The sequence below is a fragment of the Gambusia affinis genome, linkage group LG08 (assembly GCF_019740435.1).
Source record: "Gambusia affinis linkage group LG08, SWU_Gaff_1.0, whole genome shotgun sequence".
Classification (NCBI taxonomy): Eukaryota; Metazoa; Chordata; class Actinopteri; order Cyprinodontiformes; family Poeciliidae; genus Gambusia; species Gambusia affinis.
In genome coordinates this window covers 6,381,373-6,407,065 of record NC_057875.1, presented here as the reverse complement: position 1 = coordinate 6,407,065, position 25,693 = coordinate 6,381,373, and the positions used below count along the sequence as shown (strand labels likewise).

Below are 25,693 nucleotides of genomic sequence, written 5' to 3'. Positions count from 1 at the left end.
GTGCTGAAACATTCATTACGCGTCTCACGCTGCTTCCACTTTCACAGACTTCATGTATGGACCGCTGAGGTTCAGCCGCACAGATCTGGTGGCTTTGACCATCCAGAGAGGGAGAGACTTTGGTCTGCAAAGCTACACAGAGACGAGAAGGGCTCTGGATCTGCCTCCTGTAAAGACGTTTGAAGAAATTAATCCTGAGCTCAGCAGCAACAACCCGCAGGTCTCACCTGCAGCCTCTGACAAGATGAATTCATGGACAACAAGATAGATAAAATGCATTAAACGTAACTCTGCTTCTATAGCTGCTGCGCGACGTTGCAGAGCTGTACGGCGGAGACATCTCGAAACTGGAGCTCTTTCCTGGAGGTTTGCTGGAGTCCACCGACGGACCCGGTCCAGTTTTCTCTGCCATAATCCTGGATCAGTTTGAACGCGTCAGAAACGGAGACCGTTTCTGGTTCGAGAACAAGCAGAACGGGTGACGCTGAAGACTTCCCACCCTAACGGAGATACTTTTAATATAACCGCCATCTCTAAAAAAAACACATCTTATTTTTCCAGTGCAAATGTCTTACTAAATAAAACAAGACTTAGGTGTTTCCTTTAACCCTTAAAAGCCTGGCCAGTCAAAAAATAATCAGGCAATTACATTTTTTTTAGAACTTGGATGTTTATTGAACCTTGAAACAAACTGCAAAAAATATATATATTAGCTTATTACATATTTAGGCTTGTCCTATAATATTTTCCTCACAACAATTTGAATTTAGGTACAAAAACTCATTTTTCCCCACAGCATTTAGAAAGTATTGAACATTTCAAGCAATTTTTCAGGAATTATTAACGTAACATTGATCAACTTATTATCACTTATCAATATTAAGAAATTATTGACTTGAAGTCAACAGTTTCTTAATATTTGTGAAAAAGTACTGGTTCCAGATTGGCAGATTATTTTACTTTATAACTTGAAGAAATGTTTTTTTATAAGTGAAATAATTTGCCAGTGATAGTAGTACTTTAATTTCTATAAATATTAAGGATTTATTTACTGAAAACAATAAATTATATCTTGCTGAAAAGTTTTTTGTAAATTAGTTTTATTTTATGTCAAGTGTATTTAGATATTTACAGATTTATTTAGATCAGATTTGTTATTTTTACAGTGTATTAATGTGTTTTTACTTCTTCAGTTTGTTTACTGACGAGGAGATCCGGACGATTCGCAGTCTCACATATCGGGACGTTCTCATAGCAGTCACAAGCGCAGAGGAGACTGATTTACAAAAAAACGTGTTCTTATGGACGGAGGGTAACAATTCAACACTTTTGTTTTGTAATTTTTTTAATTAATAAGTATTTTTATAGAAAAACCGTCGTGCTTCCAGGTGACCCCTGTCCTCAGCCTGCGCAGCTGGATGCATCGATGCTGCATCCGTGCACCAACGTCACTGAACTGCATTACTTTGATGGAAGCCACGCCGGCTTTGGCATCGCCATCATTGTTATGTGTCTCTTCCCTCTTGGTCAGTGTAGAAATCTCTCTCCGTTTGCATACAGAAAACAGTAAATTTTTTTGTGAAACTAATTATTTTTGCCTTCCCAGTGAGTTTTCTGGTGGCTTGTCTGGTGGCGTGTCTTCGGAAGTACAGGTACAAAAAGTTCCAGAGGAGAAAAGGAAGAGCAGGAAACACAGCAGAGGAGCCGACTCTGGGAATCGCTGGTATGAAACCTGTGGAGTTTTATCATTTATTTGTGATGTTTTGGTTGATTAGGAATCTGATTTTGTTTGTTTTTGTCCGCCTCAAAAAGAGCATATGAAACACAAACCAATTAAAGTTGTCAAGCTTCTTCCGCATCTTTACGTGGTTCCCAACTAGCGCTTGATTAATCAGATTAATTGTGATTAATAATCAATAATTGAAATAATATGCAACAAATTTAGCAATCAATTAGTTGTCATCTGGAGTAGATAGACTGTTAAAACTGTACAAACATTATATAAATGTTCAATTTAAGATGAAAAACCTTCTTTGTAGATGTTTAACCCAGAACTCCTCAAGTGTCTAGTTTTAGCTTCACCTGGTTCAAATTCTGTAAAAAATAATTCTAAATTATCCAATTAAGCAACTTTTGCTATTCAATTATTAATTAGTTAATTGAAAAAGGATTAACTCTATGCTTTACTAATGTTAAATAAAGCAGACAGATTTAAACTTTTCTCATGTTGATGTTAAAAAGTTTTTTTAGCTGTAGATTTTAAGCAAAAATGTTAATTTTTATTTAAAAATGTATTTATAATATTGATTAAATTAAGATTAAGTGGCTAAATTAAAATTCTGCGGAATGTGACAATTTTTAATAAAATATTGGGTAGGATCTTCCCTATCAACAACGGTAAACAAGAATTTCTTTCAACAGGTTTATTATTCTATAGAAACTGGATTTGAATTATCTGGTCTAAGACATTTCCTGTCATTTATTTAAAACAGCATTTTATTTCTATTTTTAGGATTTAAAACAAAGGTAAACAGAGGATAGATATGTTTTGAAAAGCACACAAATTCAAAACTAATGAGAAGTAAAGGAGATGTAAAGAAATATTATTGGTACATTTATAGTCATTCTTGTAGAAATTTAGTGCAGATAAAAACTGGTTAAAAACCCTGAATTTGTCATTATGTCTGTATTTAAAACATTAACTTGTTCCTTTTAATTGTTAGCCAAAATTATAGAGAAAACATTAGAGCCACAAATTGCAGATTCCTTGTCTGTGACATAAAATCCAAGATAAAAAATGATGACGTTTGTGGCCGTAACTTAAAAATTCAGTAAAGCTTAAGAAGTTTTTATTTCTTGATAATTTAAATTGCCCTGTATTTATCTTTTCATTGTGCTCTTGGCTGCAGCGTACGAGTGGCAGGGCTGTAGAAAACCGTTGCATCCGGTCAGTGTGGAGATTGAAAACAGGAGGCTGCAGGTGTTGGACAGATCTGGGGTTGCGCACCGCTCCCTCAGTCTGAGAAACCAGAACCACCTGGACATCTTTCTTTCCAGCAGTCATCACCATAAATCTCTCCTGCTCAAAGTACCAAAAGAGTACGACCTGGTAAGTTGCTGACGACCGATTTAAAACGCCACGGTCCAGTTTAACCTTGTTGTTACGGGCAGACAGATTCATGACTAACAAAGTAAAGCTATCTTTGCTTTAGTGTTGCTGCCAGCTCAATCCCTGATCTAAGCAAGACTCTGCAGCTCTACCTGATCTCCATCACTTTTATCTCTTGTGCTCTCTGTGCGTGTGTGTGTGTGTGTGTGTGTGCACATCCAGGTGCTGTTTTTTGATGATGAGAGCAAACGTTCAGAGTTTGTCAGCCATTTGCGCCTGGAGCTGGAAGACATGAGGCAGGAGATCAGAGTGAAGGAGATGAGGGAGAGGGAGCTGCTGAAGGAGGCGCTGACCAAAGAGCAGAGGGCTCAGATTGTGGAAACTTTCATTCGCCACGCTTTCTCTAAGGTACAATCAGCCTTTGGATATTTACCTCACATGCTGCTCTGTTGCAGCAGGTGCAGCTTTAAGTTCGCCCACAAAATGCAGTGAAGTCATGTTTGAGGTCAAACCTCTGGCCGAAGGAACTAATTGTTGGCTTGACCTCTGATGTGAGCAGGTCTGAGCTGAACCTCAGCTGACGTTGGAGATATTATACTGTGATGACAAATAATAACTAGGGCTTTAACTAACTGTAACTGTAGTAAGTGATTATTTGATGATCAATCGATTAATCAAATTACAAAAAGACATATTTTGAAGATTTTTCATTTAACCACTAAAGCTGTTTTTATGTAATATTAGAAACATTGGAGATATTACACTATGATGACAAATACTAAAGCAATCGTTAGTAAAAGCCTTAGTTATTAATAAATTATTTTGACGATTAATCGTATAACAAAATGGTTTTTCATTTAACCACTTTTGCTTTTTTAATCCCAATATTAGAAATGTTGGCGATATTATACTATCTCCAATGTTGACAAATAATGCCTAGGGGTTTAACTAATGATTATTTTAGTGATTGATTATTCTGAAGATTAATCGATTAACTGGGTAACAAAATTGAACATACTGCAGATTTTTCATTTAGCCACTTTTGCTTCTTTAATCCCAATATTAGAAATGTTGACGATATTACACTATGATGACAAATAATAACCAGGGCTTCAACTAACTGTTACTTTACCAACCAATTATTCTTAAGATTAATTGATTAATTGTATAACTAAATTACACATTCTGCAGATTTTTCAGTTATCCACTTAATTTTTGGCTTTTTTACTGCGTTCAGTTTGTTGTTCTTTGAGCAAATGACCTTTTTTTGGGTCTTTATACTCTAGTTAACAATTAATCGAGTCATCGCGATTAATCTGAGTGATAACAATGAATCTGATTAATCCAACTAATCATTTCAGCCCTAATAGTAATAACTAATAGTAATAATAACATTGCTGTCCTTTTGATGCTCAGGTTCTGGAAATAGAGAAGTGTGATGCTGGAGACATGAGCGGCATCTCCAGTAAGCGAGCCAGAGAGGTTCTGCAGTGCGAGCTGACAGCGTCAGAGTTTGCTGAGGCGCTCGGACTGAAACCAGACTCTTTATTTGTGGACTCCATGTTCACGCTGGCTGATAAAGACGGAAACGGTTACCTCTCTTTTCAGGAGTTTCTTGATGTCATAGTCATCTTTATGAAAGGTAAAAGCACTGGTAACAAGTATATTTTGCATCTTAGATGAATTTTTAGTTGAATTTCTGTTTTTCTACAGTCTGTGAAAGTTAAGAATTAATTGTTGGTTATTTTTAAGGTTTCCTAATACACAAGAAAAAAATCATGGTTTCAGTCTGTTTTTATGTATTCCACAAATAGTAATAAAAAAACACGAATATCTGAAAATACACTGATATTATGGGGCGTGGACATAAAATGTTGATTATTAAAGTAATAAAGCCAGTACTTAAAAAAGAATCACTTCTTAAAGTTTTAAACAAATTATTAGAATTATTTAAGATTTATAAAAATTAATGTAGGTTTCAGTCTGTTTTTTATATTTAAGAAACATACACATTAAGGTAATGCTAAGTTTTATTTAATTTATGACATACTCAACAAACTATTTATTGAATTGGAGCCCTGTTGAAAATGCAAACAAAAGTTTGCAATAGCCTCTGGAAATTATGCACTTTATTCTAGTTTTGTACATTGGTCTATTTGCACAAATGACATCTAAAATTAATCTTTTGATGAATTTTACCCATATTAGGTAAAATTATGTATAAATTGTTGCAAAGATAGGTTAATTTTGGCGATGAGTTCCCTTTCCTGGTCCGGGAACAATGAGGTGAACCTATTTGTTTAGTTATGGGAACTGCAGAGAAATATGTTTATTACTCCAGGGTCTCCGGAGGAAAAATCCCAGCTCATGTTCTCCATGAATGACATTGGTGGAACTGGCTACTTATCGAAGGAGGAATTCGCCAGGATGCTCAGGTTTCAGCAGCTCTCCTCTTCATCTTTTTCATGGCTGAACAGTGTTTACTCGACTGTTTTGTCCTTACACTTTTGATTAATTGCAGGTCTTTCATTGAAATCTCCAACGGGGTTCTGTCAAAGACACAGGCAGAGGACGGCATCAAGGCCATGATGCAGGCGGCAGGGTTTGATGACAAGGAGAAAATCTCATGGAGGGACTTTCACTCGCTCCTGAAGGACCATGAGAGGGAGCTGCAGTTCGCGCAACTCAATGTCAAAGGTTTGAGAAAGTTTGGTTTAAAGGTGCCCTATTGTGCTTCCTAATATAGATTAGGATAAGTCTAAGGGCGATACAAAACATAATCATCACATTATTTGGACAAAATCTCTTTTAGATGATAAAGATTTTAGTCAATTCAGCCTATTTTGAGTTCCTTTCAGAATAAGCTCTTGTCACTTTAAATTCTAATGAGCTGCTGCTGGCCACGCCCGCCGACTCAGTGCTTACTCTCTGGAAACCAGCTGACCAAACATGCTGGAGCTGGAGTTGGGCAATATGGACATAAACCTTTATCACAAAATTTAGTGGTACTATTGAAGTGACGGTAAGAACTATTAATTTCTTCTTTTTTCGATAGCTGTATGGTTCTGACTGCATTACACATCAATCATAACCCAACAAACACAAATACTGCTCCATCCCATTCGTAATATGCTTCTTTATGACACTGGTCACATAAAAAAGTGTGATTTGTATCACTAGACTGCACACATATTTTCAAATTTAATTATACTTTAACTGAAAAAAAAAAACAGTGGAGAAAATACAGAGAGTTTTGGGAGGTTTTAAAATTCACTAAGTGGAATTTATTGTGACAACAATAAATCAAAATTCTTATTATAATGAGAAATTTATCACAATGGTTAATAAACAACACAATAAATGCTCACCTCAAGCTGGAGCTCAGCTTTGGTTGCTAGGTGACGGCCTGGTCTGGCTAAGGTTGCTAGGTAACGGGCTGGGCTTCTCTGAGGTTACTAGGTGAGAGGTCAGTGCCTGCTGATTTATGACGTTACATTCTTGAGGTTTTTGAAACAGCTCATTTTCTAGACATCAAAAAACATTAACTTAATGCCAATAAATGACTGGGTGGTTCTTTTAAAAGTTTTTAGAACCAGTAGAAACCCAAATGGAAGTGTAAAAACGTGTAACAAGGACCCCTTTACTTGTCTTTTGTCCTTATCAACTAATCCTTTTCTGGATCCATTTCTGTCTTTCCAGGGATGGAGAATCAGGGGAAGAAACGCCTGAGTCGAGACCAGAGAGTGTCCTTCATCCTTCCAGCAAACGGGTAAGAAAGTAGGACAGACCGTTATTTTGATACAGGAAGTATACAGTACACAAATACTACGGACTACAAGATATATAAATAAGAAACCTCATAAGCTGCTAACAGTTTTATTTGATTTTTATTACAGTGGTAGTAAATCAGATGGAGTGGAGCTACGAAGACGGAAAAAGTAAGTCAGTTTTCAGATCTCAGTTTCATGCACTGCAAAAACACAAAACCTTACCAAGTACTATAGCCTAATTTCTAGTTCAAATCTTCATAGGCTTGAAATAAGACAAAACTAACTTACAAATAACAAAACACCAACACATAGGAACTTGTTTTAAGTCAATAATCTCTTAATATTGATTAAAAAGTACCAGTTTCAATGGAGATTATTTCAAATACAACATGGGGAAAATGTCTTGTATAAGTTAAATAATCTGCCAGTGAAATTAGTACCTTTTTTTTTTTTTGCAATATCAAGAAAGTAGCCTGATTTTCTTGGCCAATCCACGCTTCTGGTTATCTTACATGTCATTGGTTGCTGCATTTCACTCTGAAAGTTGTGTGACTTCTCATTTTTTAACGTATTCAGTAAATGAAAATTAGATTTGTTTGTATTGGTCACATTAATACTATTATTATGTATTTTTCATGTTTTCATGTACTTCATTTAGGTCACTACCGCTTCTAAAAGCAATGCAAATGCTTAAAAAAAATATAAACAGCTATTTTTTTGGCATTAACTTAATGGTATTTGTTGTCTGAAAAGTTAACTGTTTCAAAACCCTCCCAAATGTAACGTCTCATATCTTTAGGCACTGCCCGTCACCTAGCAACCCCAGCAGAGCACCACCTATCAATTAGCAACCCAAGAAGAGCTCCAGCATGTTTGGTCAGCTAGGTTTGCCCCTGTATTCACTGTACAATGGCTGCTAGAAAAGACAAGTGTCTTGTTGTTGACTTACCATCCAGAAACCACTTGGTGCATTCTTGTAGGTTGCGCAGGAGGCTCTTCTTCTGCTTTTCAAAGATGTACAGTTGAATAATAGTAGATCTGTTTTCAGCCATGTGTGAGTGTGAATGTTGAGTTAGGGGACAGCAGTGGTTGTTTTTTTTTATTCAAAGTGACACAAGGCCCTAAAACAGCTCATCCAGAAAGGAGCTTGAACTGGCCACAACTAATCAGACTAAAATGTTATATAAAAAAGATTTTGTGCAAAAAATGATGTACTGCCCATCCTCACCTGTTCTAGGAACCTTAATAGGTCATCTTTAAAAGCTCACTTTAAACAAACACGTTTGGTCAATTTTGTAAAAAGAGAAAGCGGTGAAACAGCATTACAGTCTGTCTTTTGTGTTATTCACAACCAGAAATCTCTTCCCACACAGACAGTAAGACAGTATAAACTTAGATAATCACTAAAAAACATGTTACTGACTTGTTTACTTGCAGGTTAAGCGTTAAAGCGCCAACTGTTTACGTGAAGCCGAAACGTGAACAGTACATCAGGAACCCTGTGCAGCAGAAAGTCCAGCAGTTCAAACGTTTCATCGAGAACTACCGCCGCCACATCGTTTGTTTCATCGTCGTGTTTGGCATCACAGCTGGTGTGATCACTGAAAGATGCTACTGTGAGTGGAAAACATCTCATTTCTCAAACATCACCTCATGTGCAAAACCTTGAAATAAATGGTTAACTGAGACCCTGTGTTCAGTCTACAGTTCTCAGGCTGAAGCCACCGGTGTGCCTGAATCCACAGTGGTGGGCATCATAGTCGCTCGCGGCACAGCGGCTGGAATCTCCTTCCTGTATCCCTACATCCTCCTCACCGTGTGTCGAAACCTCATCACGCTGTTGAGAGAAACCTTCCTGAACCGCTACATCCCCTTCGACGCCGCCATCGACTTGCACCGCATCATGGCCATGACGGCCATCGTCCTCTCAGGTCAGTCTGGAGGACTTGAGGTAAAAAACAGAGTTAGGTTATTGTCAGTCGGGTCGTAACCAGCTACATCTAATCAATTACATTTAATTGAGTAACTTCTTGAGGGAAAAAGAAATACTTTTAGGAGTATTTTTACTGTGCTGTCTTAGTTGAGTAAAATGTCTGGGTTCTCTATCCTTCAGTAACTTCACTGAATGAAGAACAAAAATGTTTTAACCAAAAAAAAATAAAAAAAATCACCTGCTGTTTTTGCTATTGTTTCATAAATGTATTGAAAACAAAATTATTTATATATTTATATATATATATACATACAGTACATACCAAAAGTTTGGACACACCTTCTAATTGAATTCAGTTATATATATATTTATATATGAGGTATTTTCATTTTGATCTTTAAAATATCAAAATTTCCACTTGACTTTATATTATCATCCAACTGAAGTATTTTTTACCAAATGCTTTTATACTTTTACTTGAGTAAAAATATGTTTAAGTAGAACTACTTTTCCCCCCCTAAAAATTAGGTAATAAATAGTTTATTGTATAATAAAGCCACAAAATATTGTGATAAAATATCGCCCAACTGTAGCTGAAGGTGGAGTTTCAGAAACAGCAGGAGCCTCTTAAAGAGACAGAGGCCCAATTTTAAGGCATTATATTGGAAAGTCAAATTTCTTCAAGTTATGTTTGATATATATATAATTTTTTGTAACAGCTGAAGGTAACATAGTTGCTTGATGGTGCTACAAATGGTAACTATGTGCCTGGAAAATTCACCTTTAAAAAGCATGACCTGCTGACAGAGATTTTTTTTTTGTCTGAATTGTTTTTCACACAGTAATTGTTCAGTTTATTCTTTTTTCAGCTAGCCAAATTTTCAAACAGATCGACATGATAACATGTTAAAAAAAGCCGCAAAAACACAGATAGACCATGTTTTAGCTACATCCTCTAAGTTGGTCTTGCAAGTTTTTCTGCATACAAAACTAAACATTTATCTTTAAAGTTTTGCAATTTACTGAGGATTCACCTCCCCAAATAATGCTGTTCAATTAGACTAGAAAGCTGCGTTTATTTCAAGCTCTTTGTGCTGAAAACAGCATCATTAAGTTCTTAAACGGGGTTTTATTCATCACTGCTGCGTCTTACTCCTGGAACATCATTGAATCAAATATGCCAATGTTTTCCAGGGCTTAGTCGTTCATCCTTCAAGGGCGTATTTAATCTTTTTTGCTTTAAAATGAGACAAGATGTCTTTCTTGCATGACATCTGGCATGACAAAAGAGGTTTAAAGTCTTTTCTCTTAACCAGGATAAGACTTTGAGACTTTGAGCTAAGAAGCGAGGACCAGTCACTGTTTAATTATTATTTCTTGACTAAGCAGCGTTCTCTAGTTTCCCAGTAAAAATGTGAATCACTGGATGCTCATGTATTGCTGTTTTTTGTTTTCATTGTGTTGTTGCTCTTTTTATATGTTGCTCACTGGTTTTTGTGTTGCAGTTGGTCACAGTTTGGGCCATGTGGTCAACATCTACATGTTTTCCATCAGCGACCTCAGCATCCTTTCCTGCCTGTTCCCAAACGTCATTGTCAACAATGGGTAAGAGAGATTTTGAGATGTCTGAGATTAGCATTAGCTTCTCCCTTAGTAAACTTTTTTACAATGTTTTTTTCCCTCATTCTTAAATTCTTTCACCATCTCTTCTCGTTTTAGTTGGCTGTGAATTTTCTAAGGGTCCTTTCAATTTTTTTCTTGACAAAAACTTTTACATTTTGCATTGCTATGCTAGCTTGGGGTGCAGAGCAGCTTGATAAATTTGACAATAAGTCATCAGGACGATGAGCATAGCACATAACATTTAAAAAAAATATTTTTACTTATATTTTATAGTAATGATAGAAAAATTGTATGGAGGAGGATTAGGGACACTGAAAAAATTTCACAAAATTCTGACTTCAATTTCCAAATTCTAACCTTTGATTTCAGAGAATTAAAGTCGCAATTCTGACCTCATAATACTAAGATAAAAGTTAGAATTCAGAGATTAAAGTTGAAATTTTGAGATTGAAGTAAGAATTCTGAGAAAAATATTTCCAGTGACCTTAATATATAGCTAAAAAAACATACATTATACATACATATACATAATATACATTATACATTTAAAATCTAATTATTTTCTTTTTACACATTCCCTCCAACTTTCTCAGGCCTCCATAGCGCCTCCTGGTGGCACACCACAGTGCTACAGCCCCCATTTTGAAAAAAACTCCCACTGATTTAAGTAATTTACTGTGTTATTTTTCCATTTTAGGTCTGAAATCCCTCCTAAGTGGTACTGGTGGTTCTTTCAGACAGTACCAGGTAGACTTTTAATCTGATTTTAAAGTTTAGATCTTTAAAATCTAAACTTTTAGATTTGTGTAATTTTTTCCCCCTCTGCTACTTTGTAGGAATCACCGGCGTCCTGCTTCTCTTTGCCTTGGCATTCATGTACGTTTTTGCCTCCCACTACTTTCGTCGCATCAGTTTTCGTGGGTTTTGGATCACTCATTACCTCTACGTTGTTGTGTACATTCTGGTAAGCACTTTCTGAACTCAGATCCCTGATGGGGAGGCAGTTATGATTGTCTGATACCTGAGATACCTGTGTGTGTGTGTGTGTGTGTGTGTGTGTGTGTGTGTGTGTGTGTGTGTGTGTCCATCAGACGGTCATACACGGTAGCTACGCTCTGCTCCAGGAGCCTCGTTTCCACGTCTACCTGATCCCGCCCAGCCTGCTCTTCCTGCTGGACAAACTGATCAGCCTGAGCAGGAAAAAGTTGGAGATCCCTGTTCTCAGAGCAGAGCTGCTGCCTTCAGGTGATATTCTTAATTTATCGTCTTTAAAGGTGACCTATTAGGGCAATAAAGAACATGTTCGCTACATTATCATTTATTTTTTGCACAAAATCATTCTTAGAAAATTTTGATTTTAGTCTGGTTAGTTTTGCCTACACTGCAAATATACAAAATGTTACCAAGTAGTTTTGTCTACTTTTTAGTTAAAATTTTTCAGCAAGAAAAAAAGATATTGTTTTAAATTAATAATCCCTTAATATTGATAAAAAGTGCTAGATTTTGTCACTTATAACCAGACATTTTCCCATGTTTTAAGTGAAAAAATCTGCCATTGGAACTAGTTCTTAATTATTAACAATATTAAGAAATTATAGACTTGAAACAAACTGTTATATCTTTTGCTGCAAAATTATTTGTAAGTTAGTTTTAGTTTTCTTATTTGTACTGAAAAAATTAAACAAAAAATATTTTGTAAGATTTTTTGTTTTCCAGTGTACATTGAGCTCCTTTCAGAATAAGTTGTTTTAACGCCTCTTGTTACTTTAAATTAAAATAAGCTGCTGCTGGCCACGCCCCTCAAACTCAACATTTACACTCGCAAGTGAAGATGACTGGAAAAAGATGCAGAATTATAGAACAAAGTTCTATAATTGTGAAAAGCAAGTGGTTTCTTGATGATAAGTCTACAATAAGCATTAGCTAACGTGTAGAACTCTGCTGGCGTTGCTAGCTAACGTGTAGAACTCTGCTGGCGTTGTTAGGTAACGTGTAGAACTCTGCTGGCATTGCTAGGTAACGTGTAGAACTCTGCTGGCGTTGTTAGGTAACGTGTAGAACTCTGTTGGCGATGCTAGCTAACGTGTAGAACTTTGCTGGCGTTGCTAGCTAACATGTAGAACTCTGCTGGAGTTGCTAGGTAACATGTAGAACTCTGTTGGCGATGCTAGCTAACGTGTAGAACTCTGCTGGCGTTGCTAGGTAACGTGTAGAACTCTGCTGGTGTTGCTAGGAAACGGCGCAGTGACCCTAGAATGTGACGTAACAAGTGGGAGGTTTTTGAAACTGATCATTTTCCAGACATCAAAGCAATATTAACCTGCCAAAAAACTTAATTTTTTTAGAAAGTTGTGAATTTTGCATAATTTAAAACAAACGAATTTCTCATTCTTATCTCTTATCTACACTCTATGTGTGACACATCTGGAGTTCAAAGTCCCCTGGCTTTGTAATTTCAGGCCAGTGGGTTCGGGTCGCCTGCTTGGTGCTGGGCACAGATGAGTACCACCCATTCACTCTGACTTCAGCCCCTCATGAGGAGAACCTGAGTCTGCACATCCGGGCCGTGGGTCCCTGGACCAGTCGGCTCAGAGAGCTCTACACCGAGGAGAGCTTCCTGGAGTTTGGTTCCTATCCAAAAGTACGCCTCTTTACTGCTTTGTCACCTGTTTTAATTGTTTTTGGCCCTTTGTGACAGTAATGAAGGGATTTTCTTTAATTTGAAGCTCTACTTGGATGGACCATTCGGCGAAGGCCATCAGGAGTGGAACGACTTTGAGGTGTCTGTTCTAGTGGGAGGAGGAATCGGCGTCACACCGTTCACCTCCATCCTCAAGGACCTGGTGTTCAAGTCCTCCATCAAGTCCAAGATTCTGTGTAAAAAGGTTTGCCTTAAAATCAAAACAACCACCCGCCATCTTTAATGGCACCTCTGGAGAAGAAGAAACTTCAGATTTTAAACATGACACTTAAAATAGAATATGATATCAGACCAATAAAAGAAAAAAAATTAATACAGCAAGTTAAATGTTGTCAATATTCAAATTAGCCTCCTTGGAACATATTATAATTTATTGAATATGCCTGTTTGTCCTTTTGTTACATACCAGCTAAACCTGTCACAACAACAAAAAAGTCCCAATAATTATTACAATAAATGATAACATTACTGTCTTCTGACCATTTTCAAATAATATATTGGTAGTTGCACGGTAATAGAAGTTAATTTTCTCATTGATTAATAAAGTTAAATTTTGTAAAGAACCCAGGAACAAACAAGAAGACATTTTAAATATCCAAAATAAAAACATAACCAAAAACAATATTTCAATAGACTTAAGATAAGATTAAACTAACTTTTCAGCAAGATATAGGAGCTTGTTTTAAGTCAATAATTTGAAAGCACTAGTTCACTTGCAGATGTTACAAACGTCTTGTTATAAGTTGATAAATTTACTAGTGCTTATATCTTGCTGAAAATTTACTTGTATTATTTCCAGTGTTCTGAGATATTTGAACTAAATATGCTTGGTAAGATTTTGTGTTTTTGCTGTGCAGTTCTGTCCAGTTCTATTCAAAATGGAAACACTGCAAAAAACACAAAATCTTACCAAGTATTTTTTCTAGTGAAAACATCTTATGGCAAAACTAACTTACAAGTAACGTTTCTTCAAGATATAGAAGCTTGTTTTAGGTAAACAATTCTTAATATTGGTTTTAAAAGTTCTATTTCCACTGGCAGAAGATTTCATCCATGACATTTTCTCATGTTTAAAGTGAAATAGTCAGTTAAATTAAAAAGTTTTCATCGGTCTTAAGTAGTCATTGACTTAAAATAAGCTCCTTTTTATTGCTGAAAAATTACTTGTAAGTTAGTTTTGTCTTATTTAAAATGTGCTCTGTGCTAGACACTAGACAAAAATACTTAAGATTTTACATTTCTTCTATTTTTTCACTTCAATAAAAAATAAATTTGCTACAGAGTTTTACACAAATCTTTAGCAGTGCTTCTAAAAAAAAGTGAAAATAAATATAATGTTTCTTAGAAAGTGTTGAAACTGCTGTAGCTCATATTTAATTTTATCCACAAACCCTCTCAGTAACATCTGTCGTCTGAAGGTTTATTTCATCTGGGTGACCCGAACGCAGCGCCAGTTTGAGTGGGTCTCAGACATCATCAGGGAGGTGGAGGAAGTGGACACTCAGGAGCTGGTCTCCGTCCACACGTACATCACCCAGGTGGCCGAGAAGTTCGACCTGCGCACCACCATGCTGGTGAGGTTAACTCCGCACAAGCACTGTTTGCTAGTGGGAAGCTTAAGCTAAAGCTTACAATTACGTTGGTAACAGCAGACAATGTTTATGGGCTTCGCCATGTTGACGTTTCAGTGTTTTAAAGGGGTTGAATTATGTTAAATCCACTTTTTTGAGCTTTGCGTCATGTTCTAATGTTATTCCCACATCAAAAACATATCTGGAGTTTTGCTTTGATTCTCCCATGCATGTTGGAGAAATCCTTTAATCTCCATGGCAACCATTTAGCTGTGGAAAACACCTGGGTGGACCTAGCCCCGCCCTCGAAACGCAGCTCCTCCTTGGAGATTCAGTTTCTGGGCGTCAGAGCTTCTGCCTCACAGAGAAGACCTCCCCCACTCGGCTCCTTCAGACTAGCCAGCAACAATTAGCAAACAGCTGGTAGAACTGCACATCTGCTGAGCTCATTATACAAGCTGTGAGTCGCTGGTAAAAACTTTGTTAAATGGTTAATGGAGGAGCCATGATGTGATGACTTCCTGAAGGCAGAGTTTCAGAAAGATTTCTTAAAGAGACAGAGGCCCAATTTCAAGATGTTCAATCAGGAAGTCAAAATTTTTTTTAAATCATTTGGTAAATGTGTACAGCTCTGGAAAAAATGAAGAGCCCATTGCACTGAACCCTGTTGAAAACCTCTGATTTCTGAACTCTTCCTCAGTTAAAACAGTAGCATTGTTGTTTCTAAATGAATATGAATTTGTTTTCTTTGCACTATTTGATCTCTGAAAGGACTGCATCTTTTTTTTTTTTTTTTTTTTTACCATTTCTCATTTTCTGTATATAAATACAAAATTCTTGCTTGTAATTTCGGAGACAGGTTGTCAGTAGTTCATAGAATTAAAGAACAATGTTCATTTTATTCAAACATGTACAGTACAGACCAAATGTTTGGACACACCTTCTAACTGAAATCAATTAGATTTCAATTAGAAATCTAATTTCTAATTGAATTTCTAATTTGGTGTGTGTTTGGACACACCAAATGTTTGGACATTTGGTGTGTCCAAATTGAAATCAATTAGAAGGTGTGTCCAAACCTTTGGTCTGTACTGTACCTCTAAAGAGTAAAACTAATAATTTTAAGTGGTCTCTTAATTTTTATGCCATTTCTATAACAACTGAAGGTAACATAGTAACTTGATTATGCTATAAAGTTGCACTTTGTGGCTGGAAAACACGTACTGCCCCTTTAAGTAGAAAGTAGCTCAGAGTTCCCACTTCCCAGGTAACTTGAACGCCTCATTAGAGTTCAAAGGTTTGCATACTTCTTTTTAAAGATATTTTGTATTTCAACTGAATTACCATGTTAACTTTTGATTTGTTTCAGTTCATTAGCCATGACTTCTACTTCAGACATCTATTTGTTTAGTTTACCAAAACTTTAAGACCACTCTGCTTTCCTCTGTGCAGTACGTGTGTGAGCGCCACTTTCAGAAGGTGTGGAACCGCAGCCTCTTCACCGGCCTGCGCTCCGTCACTCACTTTGGTCGTCCGCCCTTCGTCTCCTTCTTCAGCTCTTTGCAGGAAGTTCACCCTGAGGTCAGCGCTCTGTGGCTGCGTTTTTCAAAGTGGGCAGGGCCGCCAGGGGGCGCTAAAGGGATCTCAGAGGGAAGAGGAGAAGAAACTGGGGGGGAAAAAAGACGTTTACATTTAAAAATTATTTTTGTTTTTCAGTTATTATTATAAAACAGAAGTTAAAATAATTTAGAGGTAGAAGAGAAAGGCTTTTATTGTCCCACAGAGGGAAAATTCAGGAAATTATTTGTCATGTTCATCTTTCTGATCGACTGCCAATCATGTTTATCAAGTTGTTTTGCTTCTTAAGCTAGAAATAGAAAAGTTTCTGACAAGAAAAGGACAGAAGGAAGCGTCCAAGACACTGCTGCTGCCGCTGCAAAAAAAAAACAACAAAAAAAAACTGAACTGTGAAGGTGAAATAAAATTTGGTGGGATTAATTTTAAATATTACACATTGTCTTATGAAAAGAGGAGACAGTATTTTATCTGGTAAAATATTCAACGTAGGATTTAAAAAATACCTGATCAAATTTACCACCACAGAACTAATTTCCAACTAAAATCAGAAAGTATGAGGCAGCATTTATGCTAAATGGATGTAATAATTATTGAATAGAATCAGAATTATTTTCAGATTTTATTTAATCTTTGACAAGATTAAATAAAGTCTTTGACAAGATTAAATAAAATAAAAAGATTTTATTTAATCTTTGATAAGATTAAATAAAATATATATATTTTTTGTATTTGTATTATTAAAATAAAATTAGAAAAATATTTTATTGATGAAATAAAATTATATTTATTTTATTTAACCTCATTAAACAAAATACTCTTTTTATTTAATGAAAAAAATAAAATAAAATTAAATGTTTCCATGTTTTTGCAGCATTCTGTGTGTTTGTAAAGGAAATCCTCGCCCAGAGGATAAACCCTGGACAACAATATTTAACTTTTGAAGCTTCATGGTCCTTTATCATTTTTCTGCAGGTCGGTAAAATCGGTGTGTTCAGCTGCGGACCGCCTGGACTGACCAAGAACGTGGAGAAAGCGTGTCAGAAGATGAACAAGAGAGATCAGGCCTATTTCATGCATCACTATGAAAACTTCTGATCAGTCCTGAGCTTTGAGTTACAGAAACAACACTATTAATAATTAACAATATGTCAGCAAAAACGATACAACCATTGCAGTAGGTTTTTGTTTTTTTGGCTTGAAGTTTATTTGAATCCACCTAATTAAACATGTTTTCTAATCAGAAACAAGATTCGTACTTTGATTGCAATCAGGAGCAGGAATCTTTAACTTGTTCAAAGTCATAGGATTGCATTTTATTTTCATAATTCCCTTTCTTTATTCATGACCACTGTAAAAATACAAAATACCAAGTATAAGTTATCTAGTAATATCTTAGCACGCTTGAAATAAGACAGAACTAACTTACAGGTAACTTTTCAGCAAGATATAGGAGCTTGTTTAAGGCTAATAATTCCTTAATATTAATTCACTCATAACATGGGAAAAATATTTTTCTTATAAGTAAAATAATCTGTGAGTAAAAGTAGTATTTTTTTAATCAATATTAAAGAATTATTAGTTTAAAACAAGCTTCTCTATCTTGACGAAAAGTTACTTGTAAGTCAGGTTTTGTCTCACTTTTTGTGTTTAAGGTAAAAAAATAGACCAAAATTACTTGGTAAGATTTTGTGTTTTTGCAGTAATTTATTTGTTTGCTGTAGGTGTAGATCAGGGGTGGGCAATTAATTTCTTCAGGGGGCCGCATGAAAAATATGAAATATGTTGGAGGGCCGATCCAGCAATGACTCAAATTTAATCTTGACTCATTATTCATTTTCTCATACCTCTTGTTGTAATAAAATATTTAAATCATATTCTTTTGTTAAGAAGAATATTCAGTAAAAATTAATAAAAATAAAAAAACAATTTGTGGTTTGGCTGAAGTGAGAATTAACAAATTAATAGTTAAAAAAAATATCGTCATCACATCTGAATTTATTTTTAACTTTTTAATCTCTCCACAATTGAAATGGTATGTGTTATATTAATCAACTGATCAACTGCATATATGAGCAATAAATGGTTTTAAGTGTTGGAAAAAGCCTGACGAACAGATGAGCAGCTGGGCAGTGTCCCGTATGTCACAGCTCTCATCCAAAGCCAGGGAAAAATACCGGTACTCAAAATCATTCACGCTGTCTTTCAGTTGCAGCACCAGGTTCGTCGCGATGTCCTCATCCTTCTCGTTACGTTTGCGTGGCGGGAGAGGGAGATGTTCTCAAAAGCGTTTTTTCTCAGGACATATTAGCACTGCTTAATGTACTCTCCGTCAGAAAGGTTTGCTCTTCCTAGCAATCTTAGGGATATGACAAAACTTGCCTTGACTGCAGCTCCTCTAGATGCCAGGCGTTTTGTAAAAAGTGTTTGTTGAGCTTGGCTACGAGTACAGACGACTCAGTGACGCGCTTTTCTCTGAAAAGTTCTTGTATCTCTTCTGTGTTTGGTCACGTAGTGACGGTGGATATTATATTCCTTTAACACAGCCACCTGCGCACCACAAACTAAACACACGGCCTTGCCTTTGACTTCAATAAAGAAATATTTCGCTGTCCATGCCTTGTTAAAAATGCAGAATTCGAATCAACTTTTCTTTTTTACCGTGAGATGACTGCTAGCATCACTTGTTGTTGCTGTGCGTTAGCATTTATGTACGTGCATTCATAAACGGTGCGTCAAGCCCTTTCAAAATAAAAGACAGCTGTGTCGCATGCACTCGAAAATACGGTGTTTTGTTTTGACTGGGGGTGGGGGGGCGCGGGCCGGACAGGGATGCCCAACGGGCCATATCTGGCCCGCGGGCCTTAAAATGCCCAGGTCTGGTGTAGATGGATTCAAACCACCTTCATTTCCAAATGAACCAACTTGTTTTAAATCAGTTTCATCACTATGCAGATATATTTGTGTGAATTTTTGGAATACGTTTTAAAAAAATCATGACTTTATTGTTTCCTGGTGTTCAACCTGTAATAAAATATTTCCTCTGACTTGGGGAGGTTTGATTATGTAAGGACCTGTGAGGTTTTGTGCAGCGAAGGCTCTCAAATTTCTGCCGTCGGCTCCTTCTGGTGCAGCTCGCTTTTAGACTATAACTGCACTCGAGTTCATCCAAACCCATAATTTGGATTTATTGGTTGACTGATAAGGCAGGCCGCTCTACTGAAATGTTAAATTCTCCCAAACTGTCTGCAGTTTTCTGTGTGTGTCGTGTAATTATGTGAATTTCTCAGCCTTCGCAGCCGTTGCCCTGCTTGCATGTTCACTTGAATAAGTCTAATATTTGTTATGCTTGGTGATTGATTCTCTGACTTGGAGATCAGTTCATTTATGAATCAAATACTTTTCAGATTAAGGAAAAGAGTTTATTGCAACATTCATCCATATAGGATTTGAATATTTTTTCTTTTTTCCTTTTTCTTTCTCTTTTTCATTTTCCTTTCTCTTTGCTTTTTCTTTCTTTTTCCTTGATTCTTCTGTCTTTTATTTTTCTTTTGTCATTTTCCTTTTTCTTTTATCTTAATTCCTTTTCTTTCTCTCTTTCTTTTCCGTTTTGTCATTTTTTTCTCTTTTCCTTTTTTCCCCTTTACTTTTTCTTTCTTTTTTCTGACTTTTTTGTCTTTGTATTTTTATTTTGCTTTTTACATTTTTTTTCCTGACTCAATTAAATATATATGTATGTTTTTACTAGGATTAGGTGATCCTAAACAAAACAAAATATGTGTTAAATAATTGTGAAATGGGAATTTAATACTTTTTTGACTTCTTTAGGAAACTGATTTTGTTTAATTTTATTTAGGGGTGTTGGAATAAAGTGGGCCTTTTACAACATGAACTCCTATAATACATAATACATTTAATTTCAGCTTTATAACATAACAAAAATTTTTTTAAATACCAAAAATTGTTCAGTTTTAAACATAATTTAGTCTCAGCAGACGTGAGTATAAAGTAAAAATAAATATAGATTAGTTGTAAATTCATATTGAGTCGAACTGGTCGCACATTTTTAGTCCCAGTGGGTTTTTTCTATGTGACAAAAATAATAATTGTGAGTTTTTTTCTGGTTAGTTTAAGTGAAACCGGCTGATGAAATGGCACCCTCTTATGGAAAAGAACCGCTCATCCTCACCTCCGTCACAGAAGCTGGATAAAAATTTGGTCCAAGGTCGTATCGATTTGTGCTGCTTTTATTCCTATTTTTATAGATTTTCAGTACAATACATTAAGCTCCCCCTTTAAACGCCCTTGCTTCGTCCAATTACATGTTAAATGCTTCTCTGCAGTTCAGCGTGACGGGTCGGTGCACATAGGGAACGGGTTTTAATCTCGCTTTAATCGGGTGTCACATTCACAGCAATAACCAGGAAGGTGAAGTTGTTGGAGGTCTGATCAATGGACTGATGAATGCTGCAACGTTCTTGCTCAGGAGGGACCTTAGCTGTACGTCTCATTCACTTTACACAAGTTTTCCACAATGAGTGGAGGAGTTGAATCACTAACCTTGTTTTCAAAGTCCCTGGAGCTTTTCGGGCCAGTCAGCAGGACTGAAATAACTTCTGAAATATTCTCCTAGAAGGAGCTGGGAAGGAAAAAGGAAGAATACAGATGGTTTTTCAAGCCTGATGGTTTAAAGGTGACCTGATATGTTTCCTTGAACAGGCTAGGATAGGTCTACGGTCTATACAAAACATATTCATTACATTTTCTTGCACAAAATCATTCTTAAAAAAAGAGATTTTAGTGTCCTCAGTTCTGCCTATTTTGAGCCGTTTTAGGGCATCTTGTCACTAAATCCAAACAATCTGCTGCTGGCCTCGCCGCCCAACTCAACATTTACACGCATACATGAAAATGGCTGCAAAAAGATGCACAATCATACAACCATGCAGAAATAAAGCCTCCTGCACAACAACCAACAAGAATGTCGCTTTTGAATTGTAAGTCAACAATAAAACACTTGCCTTTTCCAGCAGCTGTTGTACAGCGGGTATAAAACCACCAGACCAAACATGCTGGAGCTCAGCTTTGGTTGCTAGGTAACAGGGCTTGGGTCGGCTGAGGTTTCTAGGTAACAGTGCCAGTTAAATGTGTCTTAGCAATTGGTAGGTTTTTAAAATGACTCATTTTCCAGACACAAATAAATGTTTAATTATTGCCAAAAAAAAAAAACTGCATGGGGTTTTAAGCACTTGGGCTTATTTTTAGAAGCAGCAGAGACCCAAATGGATGTATAAAAACTTGCACAATTTAGATCTTTGATAAGCTTAAGTGTAGCCTCCTGCACAACCAACAACAGTGCAGCAAGGAGTAGGGTTTCTGGACGGTAATTCAACAACTAAATACTTGTTTGCTTTTTTCCCCAGCAGCCATTGTACACCAGTAAAAACAGATGACCAATCATGTTGGAACTCAGCCTGGGTTGCTAGGTGACAGACGGAGTTCCACTGGTGTTGCTAGGTAACAGGGTTGAGCTTCACTGGGGTTGCTGATTTGTAATGTTACATTCCGGAAGTTTTTGAAACGGCTCATTTAAGATTAACCTATTGCCACAAAAAACATCTGGGTGGCTCTTTTAAGCACTTGGACTGTTTTTAGAAGCAGCTGAGACCAAAATGGAAGTACAAAAATGTGCAAAATGTTAATTTTGCATAATACGTCCCCTTTAAAGTCCGCTTCAATGAATGTCTTAATCTGCCAACAACAGAAGAGACAATGCACAACATATTTAGGATGTGTGAGGAGCGTAGAGCAGTGTGCATGGCAGTGCTTAAGAGGCTGTTAATCTTCTTAGAGCTGCTAAGTACCCAGCTAAAAATTAGCTAGTGTCCAGATTGTTCCTTCCTGCCCCAGATAAACGACTCAGACGACAACAAAGAGTTAGCTCAAAGAAATATGTGGCAGAGTGTTCACGCTGGCAGGAAATATGCGCTTCCTCTCCTTTGGGAGCTGTGCTGACAGAGCGGTGGGAGAAGTTTTGGTGGGCCTCCACGACTTGAAGATGTTTGGCAGCGGCTCCAAGAAGTGGTTTGTGAAGAAGCAGAAGAAGCAGCAGCAGCGAAAATTTGGCAAGCGGCCATGCACCAGGAAGAGGAAGAGATGGGCGGCGAAGATCCTCAAAGAGCACAGAGAGCAGATCCTCAGTGAGCTGGATGTCAACGCCGTGCTGCCCTACCTGGTGTACGACAAGGTCTTCTCACTGGTGGAGTACAAGGAGATCCTGGGACAGGAGTCCAGCAGGGGACGGGCGGAGGTGTTCCTAAACCACCTGTCCTCTAAAGGGCCCGCTGCTTTCTCCTCGTTCTGCTCCGTTTTGGAGGAGGTGTGTCCCCGCCTGCTGACCTGCTTCCTGTTGGATGGAGAAGGTACACACAGATGGAGTAGCTTTTACTTTTGATAATAACCACCAGACTAAAAAAGAAAGTGCATTAGCAGTGTTGTTTAATTTTTCAATCAGGCACCTGTTAAATTCGGGCAGCCTGTGCACAAGAGCTGAAACAATTTATCAGCAGGCCTGTCGCAATAAGCAATAAATCAATTAATCACATGATGAATTAAAACGGGCTCAATAATTCCCATGTACATGATTTATTGTTTCTCTCTATCAAAATCTGGCTGACAAAAGTCTTCAGTCTGGTGTTTTGATCTCAACTAGCCCTTTTTTGAAGGTTCATTTTGTTTTTATTCATTTTATTTGTTGTTTTTGTTGTTTTGTTTGTTTATTTTGGATATGTAAAGTGTCTTCCAGTTCTACTATTAAATGTTCATTAGAATTTATTCATCTTTGACCGCACGTTATTACACTATTTTATCATATTGTATTGCTTAGAAATGGTCTCAAAACAATAATGTTTATCACAATAATTTCCGGGACGAGTTATTGTCCAGCAAAATTTGTTACCGTAACAAGCCTATTAATCGGATTAATCATTTATTGACATAATTATCAACTAATGTAGTAATTGATTAATCGTTAACTGGAGAATAAAGAGTAAAATAAAAAGCCACTTAGTGAAAGAACAGCACAATCAGAGCAGTAATTATGCCAAAACGGTACAAAAAATTTACATTTTCCACTTAAAATAATAAAAAAGAACATTTGCTGTGTCCATAAATATGTTCTACTCTGAAATTTTTAAGTGGCATAATTTTGAATAAAAAAATCTCTTCAAAAGCACTTTTTGCTATGAAAATGTTCGTCAATCCAAATAATTATCAATATATCAGTCCTACACTGTACTGATATAAAGTCAAGCACATGTTGATATTGTGCAAGTATTTTTTTTTAGCTGCAAATGCATTTTGTCCTACAAATGATCAAGCATGCACTAAAAGTATGCAATGTTATTACATTTCAGGCAACAAGCGATTATTTTCTATATTTTTAAAAAGGGATTGAATTATTTCTAATATTAAAGAAAAAATTCTCAACTTGTTAAACGAAAAACCTGCAGAATGTACCATTAAATAAAAAAACGTATTAATCTAACGAAATCAAGTGTCTATAGTCAGAGGCATGTTCAAATTCACTGTAATACAGACTGCTACAGGAGATCTTTCCTGTCAACGGCCAACACCATCTGCAATACCTCTTTGAATACTTTAAAGCAATATGAGTTGCAAGAACATTTAATTTCATTTTGGGATCAATAAAGTATTTTTTGAATATTGAATTTAATCATCAGAATAATTGATGACTAAAATAATCGTAAATTGCAGACCTAATCGCCACATAGTTTTGGTTGCATTGAACTCACCATGTGAAGCAAAACAAAGAAAAATGACAAAGACAGAATAACTACTTATCAGTAAGCCAGAGACTCAGACTAATAGTCTGCAAAAATAGCCTCTTAAATCTGGATGGCTGAGGGGCTTATCGAGCAGCCAGCGCTGCTAACTAGCCTGCTACAACATATGGCCTGACGTGGCAGCAGTTTGCACCGTTTCACTCGCCGTGACCTGCAAAAGTATTAAACCTTTAAAACATTGATTATATTTGGACCTATGTATTAAATCAATACAAAATAGCACATATGTGAAGAAAAAACCGTGGAGAAGCAGCAGAGAGCCAGGTGGAAATCTGTTGACAGGACAACTGTTAGACCTGCAATCCACAAATCTGGACTTTATGGAAGAGTAGAAAACCATTACTAAAAGAAAAAACAAATATATTCTATTTACAGTTTGTCACAGAAAATGCAGGGGAGACAGCATCATACTGAGGTTCTTCAGTAGTGACAGGGGCACCAGAAATGCTCTAAAATCAGTTCTTATTTGAAAACACTGATACTTTTCATACTTCAGTTATTTGAGGTAACATATACCATTAACAAAAATACAGTGGACAGAAACTATATTATTGAGATCTTGTCTATTTTAGTTGGTTGGTGGGGAACTACTTTTCATTTCACCATAAGAAGCCCAGTCACTCAATAAAAATAAATACCTACATTTTGAAATAAAGTTTTTTTTATTATTATTGAACTAAATATTTTACTCTGAATTTCAATTTGAATGACCCGTATTAGAAAACAGCAGCACTTATTTTAGATTTACTCCGTTATTATTATTATTCATATGGTTCGGAAAGGAAATCAGTGGTATCAGTTATCGAGCATCGCTACTGGTCCCAGTTATAGTAAGATGAATGGTGCAAAGTACAGACCAATCCTGGAAGAATCCTGGATTTCTCCGGTAGAATTTCAATCGGGCCAATCAGTGAACAGAAAGAGCCGTCGTAAACGATGACGTAAATTTTCTGCGCTGTTTTAGAATCCTAGTCCCCTATGGCAAGCCGTTTTAACATAAATTCGGTTTCGTCTGACTATCCGTAATTACATTCCAGATATCTCAAATTGCATTTTGACTAGACAAAACTACATTTTGACTATCCGGAATGGTAATTTAAGATATCTCTATTTACATTCTGACTAGGAAGAATAATAATTCAAGATATCTTCAATTACATTTTGACTAGTCAAAATTCCTTTCAAGATATCTCAAATGACGTCACCGGATTCGTCATTGGAAGGGTCACACATCCGTAATTATAATTTAAGATATCTCGAACGTAATTATGACTAGTCAGAATTACAATTTTAGATATCTGAATTAAGAGATTGCGTGTAAGCCCCTCTTTGGCTGTACTGAGCTGTCCAAACAATTGCCTGAACATTCAATGGCGCTGGCAGTTTTGGACAAAATTGTAAGAAAATGCCACAATATAGAAAGAGCTCTTCAGTATGGGATATGCGGAGAGCGCGAAAATCGTGTACTTGAAGAATGCTTAAGAAATTTGCAAAGAATTTCTGATTTACTTTCTACCGACACACACAATGCCCTGAAAAACGGCTT

General features: G+C 36.5%; 2 protein-coding genes and 1 long non-coding RNA gene across 3 annotated transcripts in view; 2 read left to right on the top strand and 1 right to left on the bottom strand.

Moving 5' to 3' along the window:
* duox (dual oxidase) overlaps nt 1–17,756 on the top strand; it is a 25,603-nt gene extending 7,847 nt beyond the window's left edge. The window contains exons 11-33 of the mRNA XM_044123604.1: nt 48–220; nt 303–478; nt 1,194–1,312; nt 1,389–1,526; nt 1,607–1,723; nt 2,910–3,109; nt 3,332–3,517; nt 4,526–4,751; nt 5,451–5,544; nt 5,631–5,806; nt 6,809–6,878; nt 7,006–7,047; nt 8,317–8,495; nt 8,580–8,810; nt 10,318–10,417; nt 11,133–11,182; nt 11,272–11,399; nt 11,527–11,709; nt 12,873–13,076; nt 13,162–13,320; nt 14,555–14,710; nt 16,160–16,288; nt 17,258–17,756. Of these exons, the coding sequence (XP_043979539.1) occupies nt 48–220; nt 303–478; nt 1,194–1,312; nt 1,389–1,526; nt 1,607–1,723; nt 2,910–3,109; nt 3,332–3,517; nt 4,526–4,751; nt 5,451–5,544; nt 5,631–5,806; nt 6,809–6,878; nt 7,006–7,047; nt 8,317–8,495; nt 8,580–8,810; nt 10,318–10,417; nt 11,133–11,182; nt 11,272–11,399; nt 11,527–11,709; nt 12,873–13,076; nt 13,162–13,320; nt 14,555–14,710; nt 16,160–16,288; nt 17,258–17,380 (3,359 nt within the window). The 3' untranslated portion in view covers nt 17,381–17,756. The remainder of the gene's footprint in view (nt 1–47; nt 221–302; nt 479–1,193; nt 1,313–1,388; nt 1,527–1,606; nt 1,724–2,909; nt 3,110–3,331; nt 3,518–4,525; nt 4,752–5,450; nt 5,545–5,630; nt 5,807–6,808; nt 6,879–7,005; nt 7,048–8,316; nt 8,496–8,579; nt 8,811–10,317; nt 10,418–11,132; nt 11,183–11,271; nt 11,400–11,526; nt 11,710–12,872; nt 13,077–13,161; nt 13,321–14,554; nt 14,711–16,159; nt 16,289–17,257) is intronic.
* LOC122834986 lies at nt 16,290–22,597 on the bottom strand. The gene is made up of 3 exons (XR_006371253.1): nt 22,515–22,597; nt 20,843–20,921; nt 16,290–16,373 (listed from the first exon to the last, which is right to left on the bottom strand). It is a non-coding gene; the product is annotated as an uncharacterized LOC122834986 (long non-coding RNA).
* LOC122834983 overlaps nt 22,020–25,693 on the top strand; it is a 17,211-nt gene continuing 13,537 nt past the window's right edge. The window contains exon 1 of the mRNA XM_044123603.1: nt 22,020–22,704. Within this exon, the coding sequence (XP_043979538.1) occupies nt 22,266–22,704 (439 nt within the window). The 5' untranslated portion in view covers nt 22,020–22,265. The remainder of the gene's footprint in view (nt 22,705–25,693) is intronic.